Source organism: Bos indicus x Bos taurus, chromosome 3, assembly GCF_003369695.1.
Source record: "Bos indicus x Bos taurus breed Angus x Brahman F1 hybrid chromosome 3, Bos_hybrid_MaternalHap_v2.0, whole genome shotgun sequence".
In the NCBI taxonomy this organism is placed as follows: domain Eukaryota; kingdom Metazoa; phylum Chordata; class Mammalia; order Artiodactyla; family Bovidae; genus Bos; species Bos indicus x Bos taurus.
In genome coordinates, this window is record NC_040078.1 from 20,160,410 (window position 1) to 20,169,252 (window position 8,843).

The 8,843-nt window shown below is 45.4% G+C and overlaps 1 protein-coding gene across 2 annotated transcripts; it reads left to right on the forward strand.

The window, feature by feature from the left end:
- The first annotated feature begins 210 nt into the window (after window positions 1-210).
- On the forward strand, window positions 211-7,040 carry ENSA (endosulfine alpha). Of its 2 annotated transcripts, XM_027534439.1 has the most exons (4): window positions 213-412; window positions 2,071-2,196; window positions 3,408-3,574; window positions 6,273-7,040. In XM_027534439.1, exons 1-4 carry the CDS (start codon window positions 356-358, stop codon window positions 6,286-6,288), a joined length of 366 nt encoding a protein of 121 aa, XP_027390240.1. In that variant the 5' UTR covers window positions 213-355; the 3' UTR covers window positions 6,289-7,040. The 2 variants fall into 2 exon arrangements, with proteins under 2 accessions (XP_027390248.1, XP_027390240.1); XM_027534447.1 differs by lacking the exon at window positions 2,071-2,196 and having other exon boundaries at window positions 211-412.
- The last annotated feature ends 1,803 nt before the right edge of the window (window positions 7,041-8,843 follow it).

The following is an 8,843-nucleotide window of genomic DNA, read 5'->3' on the forward strand; positions in this document are numbered from 1 at the left end:
CAAAAATGCCAAAGCTACCAGCACCACCCCTTAACCTCTCCCACGTGCATCCAATTGGTCCTTGTGAGTCACTCTCTTCCCATATTGGCGTTCCAGCTTGCCCGTCGCCTCCATAGAACCCACATTTAGCCAGCAACTATTGGTAGATCGTTACGTCATTGCCCTATCCACCCCGCTCCCATTGGCTCCCATAGGAAGGGGCGGTCACAACGTCACAGGCAAGGGCCGCCATTTTGACTGAGCAATCCTAGTGACAGGAGCTGAAGGAGCAGCGCTGGTTGTCCCGTTTCCCCTCCCCCTTCCCTTCTCCGGTTGACCTCCCGGGTCCCCCACACTCCACAGTCCCGGTCCCACCATGTCCCAGAAACAAGAAGAGGAGAACCCTACGGAAGAGACCGGCGAGGAGAAGCAGGTGAAATGGAGGGGGTGCGGTGGGCGAGTTGGGGGCGATTGTGATGGGGCGGGAGGCGGTCTCCCACCAGTGCGGATTGGTCGCCATGGTCTCGGGCTCTGCAGGGGTTGGCCACGTCTTGCGTCATGCAGGGTGAGTTTCAACATGGCCTGCTGCTTTGGCTCTGGTTAGTTGGCTGGATTGTCAATCATTGTAGTACCCTTCCTGATTGGTCAGTAGACCTACTGCTAGACGTATTGAAGCTGTGCTGTAATTGGCCGAACCTGAGCGCGGGGCGGGTGTTTGGAAAGAGTGGGTGAATGAAAGGGGGTTGGTGGTCTCGGGATGAGATGTATGTTATTGCTTAGTAGGGGTAAAATGAACGAACAGCCAGGCTGTGTCCTGCATTCTATATCCTCAGAAAGATACTGGTCAAGATACAGACGTTTAAAAAGGGATCAGCACCGGGGGAAGGGAGAAGAGTAATTATTATCATGGCTAATTTAAGACGGCAACTTTCTCAAAGAGACCTTTTGATCGCTGTAGATGGTCTGTTGCCCACCTTCAAAGAGGACCTTACAAAATTGAAGAGGGCTAGAGTTTCAAACAGAATAATGGAGGTTAAACCTAGGAAAGACCCCTAGAGAGTCGTGAAAAGAAAGACGCCACCATATTTCCCCCCTACTTTTAAGGTAGTGGGGACTTATTTCACCCGCGATTCTGTGATGAAAACATGCCAACTTCTTTAGGTGTTTTGTATTTAATTTATAACATTTAGTAATGTACTCGGGTTCATGAAATACCCCTGGGTTATATCTCGGCCAGGTTTTCAAAGCAAAGGAATGCAATTCCACTAAAAAGAACCACAAATTGGCTTCATGTCCATTCTTTAAAAGTCATTAAAGAAAAGGGTAGCAGGGCCCACAAAAAGGGAAGCAGAGTAACAACAACAGTAAGAGACCCTGCAAGTTAATTGGGCTCTTGGCATGTTTCCCAAACCTCCATCACTAGGGAAGGTGTTGATTTTTTGACAGAGCTGGTGGGTAAATACTAGTGAACCCAATGTATCTTAATTTTCCTGAGATTAATTTCTGTTTACCTGTCACCTTCCTACTACAATGTTTATGGAAACAATGCTGTCCCTCATTGCTGTCCAGTGCTGACCATTGCTAAGGTGGAGCTTTCTGGAGAAGGCCACAGAGCTAGCCTCCATAGATTTATCAAAAGCCTAGCTTAGGAGGGAACATCACAGCAGTTATCCCTTTCGATTTCCCATTTGACCTGTACTGTGTTTTACAGACAGCTAGAGATCTCCCTACTAATCTTGCATCACCAGAATCCCTGCTAGCTCTTTTCTGTCTTTCCAAGCTTCTGTTCTAAGTGAGCTACTGCTTGCTCTTTGATTAAAGTATTGTTCTTTGGCATTACCTTTAACCCAGTACTCACAGGTCACTGGGGTGGTTCCCTGGGTGTAGTGTGACAAACAGCTTTTTTTTTCACAATACAGTCATCTTGAGCTTTAGGGATTTGAACAAAGGTCTGGCTTTATTTAAGAGTGTGAATAGCATGTTTACAAATGGGTAGATCTCCAGGAAAAGGTAATAGTGTAAAAGTTAGCAGATATTAGAAGCAGTTGCTTCTCAGTGTTTAATTTTACTGGCCCCATTTGTTTCCTCTAGGACACCCAAGAGAAAGAAGGTATTCTCCCTGAGAGAGCTGAGGAGGCAAAGCTAAAAGCCAAATATCCAAGCCTAGGACAAAAGCCTGGAGGCTCCGACTTCCTCATGAAGAGACTCCAGAAAGGGGTATGGAGCACAATCTCTTACCCTCTTACTTTGGAACCAGAGGGGCCTTAGGGATGAGATCTGTGGAAGTTCTGCTGAGCACTGATATGAACGTTTTGTTGTTGGGCAGTAGTAAAGAAAAATTAGAAACTTGTTAAAAAAAAAAAAAACCCAAGGCAAATACTGTAAGTTCCTAAGGGTATCAGTTATTTTCTGATTTCCCTCAGGATACTAAAGCTTAATGGAGGGGCATTTAGGACTGGCCTTGGGAGACTGAGGGAAGGATGTCAGAGTCTGGAATGCTGACAGCCTCCAGATATTTGCCTGTTTGGATGGTGGGAGTTTTAGGACTGCAGATGTAGGATTAGAGCTAAATTTTGAGGTGCATCATTTCAGAAGAAAGGCCCAGAAATCTGTCCTACAAGTGGTCCTTCTCCCAAGGGAGAGTCTTACCTTCATAGCCTTCTAGCTCCTCTTTGGGTTCCTCAGTCCTCAGAGGTACCTAAAGCTGACTGAGGGGTTGTTAGTCATTAACCTGGAGTGTATTTCTCTACACGGATGAAATGGAGAGGGAAACAGATCCCTGTGGAGAATCCCAGTTACTGAGTCTTAGTCACAGATGATGATGTGGTGCTGATTTGCACTTTACCTTGCTGTAAGCAAGACAGGCGTAGGCAGGCTGTCACAGCCATGGAACATGTGTGGGAGTGGTTGGAGTCAGAGGAAAGTACATTATCCTCAGAGACAAGCCCAGTTTCTATTCATAGTCTGAGAGAATAATTTCTCATTTTGAGGTTGTTAGCTTGAGGTTGATCTCCTACTGATAGCCATAGGTTGACCCTTTATATATCTTATTCATTTCTGTTTCCCCAGCACCAAGCCCATTGGAGACTAATAGGTCCTTTATAAACCTTTGGGATTAAAGTCAGCAATATGGTTGAAGTATCGTGGACTCATGGGGCTACAAAAGGCTATAGGAGCTATCTCTTAACTCCAAAAAAAATACCCTAGCTGGGAAACTGCTTACAAATGTGAAAGTCAGAAGACACTGGGGAGAAAGCATAATTAAATATAGTTAATACTAAGCTGTGTATACATGAGGCTAATCAAAAAAGACTTGAAAGATCTGAGTGTGGATGCAGGTTTATAGGGTTTATAGTGGACCTGAGTCTCCTTGCTTTTGAGGAAGACCGGAGCTCCTCACTCACCTAAACCTCCCTCTTGTCTCTTAGCAAAAGTACTTTGACTCAGGAGACTACAACATGGCCAAAGCCAAGATGAAGAATAAGCAGCTGCCCAGTGCAGGACCAGACAAGAACCTGGTGACCGGTGACCACATCCCCACCCCCCAGGATCTGCCCCAGAGAAAGTCCTCGCTCGTCACCAGCAAGCTTGCGGGGTAACCTGGGCCCCCTCTGCCCCCCTTCTCACTCACTGGACTTTTCTATATCTTAGGCAGGGACATGGGCACCTAGCTGTCTCTTCTCAGCTTGCTCGCCAGAAATGACTATGCTGCTTCTGGGGGCTGCTGAGACTGTAACATGGGCTAAAGAGAGGCTCTGAGTTCACTGCTTTGGATAAACTGAGATTTCCACACCCTCATGTGGCCCAAGTAGGGGCCCAGAAATAGGAGCCTAGGATTGGATAATGCTGCAGACTTTCTTTTTCATTTGTATGAGAAACTGGGGAGATGTCATTTCTCCTTTTGGAAGAGAATGTGTCCCAAAATAGGGGAGGCTAAGCCTTGGGAATAATATGACAGGTTTAACATCCCGAGGCTAACCTGATACGATTGGGAAAGATAGACTGAATGAGATCTGTTTTCTGTGCTTTAAGTGTTTTGTCCTTTGGGCTGCTATTGCTTTCTTGTTTTCATTATGGCAGGTTTAGCAAATCCTCAAAAAGAAAAACTGATGTGCTTGCCTAAAACTATAATGCCCACCTAACCTTCTTTATTCAGTGTCTTTTACAATTTGCCCTGGAAGATATTATTCATGTAAAATGGGCACCTTCTCTCTCTCTTCCAGCATGTTGCTTTTTGAAAGTATCATGGGATAGTGGAAAGAACACAGGGTTAGCAGTCAGGATATCTGGGTTCTGTTTCCATTCAATTCTAGACAGAACTGACCGGTAGCTTTGGTTGAGTCACTTCACCTCTCTGGATTTCTACTTCCTCATCTGTAATATAGATCCAAATGTAAATCGGATTGATTCTGATTCTAACATCCTGAAGAATTCTGTGCTATTCATTGTAAAACCACAAGTGAGGAAGGACCATAGATGAGACTACAGAGGAGAAGTCATTGAAGACCGCATGAGGAGAGAAGTTGAGATTTAGGGATTATAAATTCAGGCAGGAGGACCTCATTCGTGTCATTGGTCTTGAGGGTCAAGAAAAAAAAATTCTAAGAAGCTAGCCATGAAGGCTCTTGCCTCTGCTCTCACTTCTTTCCTACAGTCTGGGCCTTGGCTGCTAAAAGGCTGCTCTGGGAGCCAGGCTGTGGGCCTGAAGAAACACGCTCAGTCATGCTCATGTGGAGTCCTACATTTCAGATGTTCTCAGCTGCCAGGTGTATTGTTAGGGAGACAGGAAGAAAAGGGAAGAATGGTCGCTCCGGGGCTTAGTGCTGCTGTGGGGCTGGAGCAGCAGGTTCTCAGGAGATGATTCACCTTGGTGAAAGCTGGGGAAGGCGGTTAGGGAGAAATAGAAGGAGCACTGAGAAATCTCTGCCTTCCTGGAGCTCAGCTCCTGTCCTCTGAGAGGTAGCAACGCTGATCATGAACCAGGTGGAGGAAAGAGGGGCTGCGGGTGGCCAGCATCGTCTATCTGATTATCACTAGCTTGGCCTGAACCACACTGAATGCAGTCTGCTCGTTAGGACAGAGAGGGCCAAGTGAGAGCTAGCAATTCAAGAGAGGAAGAGTCTGTCTTTAGTCCTCTCTTGACCTCTCAGCCCACCAGTTCTGATATGCCACACATCTGGCCCAGTGAGAACTAATGAACTTGCTGATGCACACGTGGGGCGTTGGGGTGTGTCTACACGTCTTTCCTGACCAGCCATTCACTTTTCAGGCCGTCATTCAGATTGGATAGGAAAAAGTTGGTGAGGAAGGAAGGAGAGAGCAGGATGCCGTGATTCCCTGGCCCCTAGGGCAACTCCTTGACTGTCACTTGTAATTGTATATAATTTTTGTGTTTCTTGCTTCATTTCCTCATGCTGTCTTCCTTAGTCTAAAGTCCATGTGGGAAGGGGAAAATGCCGAATATCCTTGTATAGTTTCCTCAACCGTCCCAGACATGTTGTACATAGATATGTCATGTTATTATATATATAAATATATATATAATTTTGTACGTTTTCTTCATCTCCAATCTTTTCGAATTTTGTACTCTTTTCTGTCTGAGCTGCTCTCTCTATCAGTCAGTGTGAATCCTCAAGACTGAAGTCACAGTGAGTCTCAGTTTTAGGAAGGAATAGAAGAAATAGGGAAATCAGAAAGACTATTGGTCTCTCTTTCCACCCAGTCATCTTCAAAGCTAAGGAAACAAAGAAACAAGCTACTTTTTGTAGATGCCACCTGCTCCCACAGCATGAAGTGCATAGCTTCCGTGGCAGAAAAGGGTCATTTGAAATTCAGTTTGCTTTGATTAAACCTAGAATATTAAGTCCATTCAAAACAACACGTGTGTTGTCCGGCCCTGGCCTCCATGCAGCTGCCACCTCATCACTCTGTGCCCCCAACCCCAGTCCGTCCATCTCCACTGTGGCAAGTGGCTCTGGCCATGCCCCTGAAACTGAGCCTGCTCTGAAAACCTCGTTATTTTTATCTTGTCTAAAGAATATTTTTCTTTGTTTTCTTGGATATCTCCAAAAACACAGAGAACAGTTTTGTAACTAGGCGAAGACCGAAATGTTCCTCTTCTTTAAAAAAAAAAAAAAGGACAACTCTCTGAATAGGATTAAGAGATGTGCCATGTATCCCCAATGATTGATAAGTGTGGAAGAATGATGGGGTAGAGACTGGGGTGGAACTTAGGGTTTTTTCCCTTACTACTTGACAGTGTTTTCTTTCTCTTCTTCTGTGTTCGTCCGCAGTGGCCAAGTCGAATGATGCTGCCCGGGGCTCCGCCAGATCCTGAGACGCTGCCCCCTGGGTCCTGTGCTGGCTCCTGCCCCTCCCTGCTTTTGCAGCCAGGGGTCAGGAGGTGGCTCGGGTGCGGGCTGGAGAGGCAGAAGCCCCTGCCCGTCGGTGTCCCAGCGCATGGAGCCCCTTGGGCCGAGCACCAAGACCTTGACTCTTTTTTGTTTTTTCTTTTTTTTCCAAGTAATTGTTGGGAGACATCACAGTGAAATCCTGGGGGTTGGGTGGGGTGGGGGGTTGAGAGGGTGGAGTGGGAGATGTGCGGGGTTATGAATTAGGACTTAGAGTTGATAACAAAAACATTCCTAACTATCCTCCTTCTTGACCTTGTAGCTGGTGTGGGGTGGGGGTGGGGTGGGGTGGGGGAGTGAAGTGGACTGAAGGTGAGGGGTTCTAATTGAGCTGTGTAGAAGAGTGCCTTGCTAGCTTGGATATGACTGGGGACCTGATGTCAGATAAAAGAAACTGTCTAAATATGAAAGATGCGGATGACTCCTCTGGTTCTGCAGAAAAAGCTAAGAACTGAATGTTAATTGTTTGGGTGGGGAGAAAAGTGCTGTCTTTGAAGTAGATTTGCTGTGGGAAGAAGGGCAGTGAGTGTGGGAGAAAGGGGATGAGTGTGGGGAGCACCGCAGAGCCCAGGGGACTTTTTCAGTATTTGAAATAAAAAACAAACAAGAAGATCCACGGAAAACAAAAAAAACAACAAACCAACCCAGAAATTCTCTGCAGCAGTTGGTGTGTTTTATTGGGGTTTGGCAAAAGGGAAAAAAATAAGACTGAAGACACCAGTCAGGAGAAGCTGGTGTGGGGTTCTGAGCCTCTAAGGAACAGGGGCCCTTCAGATGGGATGTGTCTGGGTTCTCCATTTCCATCATTTAGGGAGAGGGTGCAGGGACATTGGCATATAGACCAGGACTTCTATAGCTAATGCAAAGATGAATCTTCCTCAGGTTCTGACTCACAAAATGAGGGGTTTGCGGTATTTGATCTGAAGGGTTTATTCACACCTGAAGATTACTCCAGGCTAAGCATGAAAGGAAGCCACTCTGTTTTCCCTTTCAGTCTTCTTTTCTTCTCAAGTTCCTGTGTCTCTGGAGAATTGTAACCACTAGTGATCAGCCTTTCTGCTAGTGGCCAGCAGGAGGCAGAGTCACTTCTTTCCTCATGATGTGCTAACCATCGCTGGAATCCTGCCACTGAAAAGGGTTTAAAACTATCTGTGAGTGTAATATACAAAAGAAGTGTTGCCAAAGGAGAAACAGACTCACACTTTTCTTCTGTCACACTCACACCAATCTACCATGTGTGAAGATGGAAACTTGCCCATTTGCCTAAGGAGATTTTATGATTAGGAGATTTTACCATAGTTATCTTCTCAAATGAGCATGCGTCAAGGAAGACAGAATCCCGGAGACAATAGATGTTCTAGAGAAATTTCTATCACGTTGAGAGGGTGGAGTACTTCTAAACTAGAGAAGGAATGTTCTCAGCATGTGATTCATTCTCTCTTCTTAATCAGAAACTTTCCAAATAAGTTTTCAGCTTCTCAGGAAGCTGCCTTGCTCTCTCCTAATTTAGTCAGGGGACTGCGATGCCTCCTAACCATCAGCCTTTCTGAACAGCATGCTAGACACTGAGCTAGGTGGTTTGTAGATACATTAAAGAAAGGCATGCCCCACCTTTAATGGGGTTTCTTATCTAACTGGAAGAAAATACATGAAAAAGTTCATATACTTCAGTAGTATAAACTTAACATCTTAAAGCTAGGAGATGGATGTGTGTCTGTAAAGCTAGGAGTGTTTATTATGATGGGGTTTCTGAGTCTTACTCCCCTTACGCCAGTCCCATGACTTCTTTTTGAGCACATTGTCCCTACTTTTATGCTTGCCAAGTTGCAACAGCTGGGCAGTGAGGTCAACAAGGCTCCAAATGCAGAAGCGTCAAGTTCCATTTAATATAAAGAGAAGGGACGTTGACATAGAAATAAGTTATTTATGGCAGTGCTAGTTTACTGAAGACCTTGAGTTAACATCTCTTAACTTTTAGGCTTTTACATGCTTTTTCCATTACTCTTGGCTTTCCTGGTCCTTAGGTTTAAGCTGTCGCCTTAGGAATCCTGGGGTGCCCAGAAATAGTCATTGCTGTTTCTGTTCCAGTTTAAAACCTGCCTTTCCTTTTCCTTTACTCATATGACAGGGCTAGGCAGTCAGGAAGCCCGATTCTGCAGTGCTTCAAAAAGCTGTTCTTGCCCATTATTTTAGCTTAGTGTTTTATCTTTATTCCAAAGAGTGGATTCAAGGGTTCTGCCACTCCTCCAGCATGGTTGAGTGATAATTGTGTTGACAAGTCTCTCAGTTGAGCCGTCTGATATGCAGGGTGGCAGGGATGAAGTCACAATTATTATTGTCCAACCACATTTATTTTAAGCTGATGTGGCCTGAGCATGGAAAACACAGGCAAAAGGAAAATAGCTGGGAGGATTGCCATTGAAGATATCTACTGTTGGTCTGCCAGCCACACCC

Coding starts and splice junctions, on each gene's coding strand:
- ENSA (XM_027534439.1), top strand. CDS start 356: ATGTCCCAGAAACAAGAAGAGGAGAACCCTACGGAAGAGACCGGCGAG. Junction 413..2,070: donor AGACCGGCGAGGAGAAGCAG/GTGAAATGGAGG, acceptor TGTTTCCTCTAG/GACACCCAAGAGAAAGAAGG. Junction 2,197..3,407: donor TGAAGAGACTCCAGAAAGGG/GTATGGAGCACA, acceptor CTTGTCTCTTAG/CAAAAGTACTTTGACTCAGG.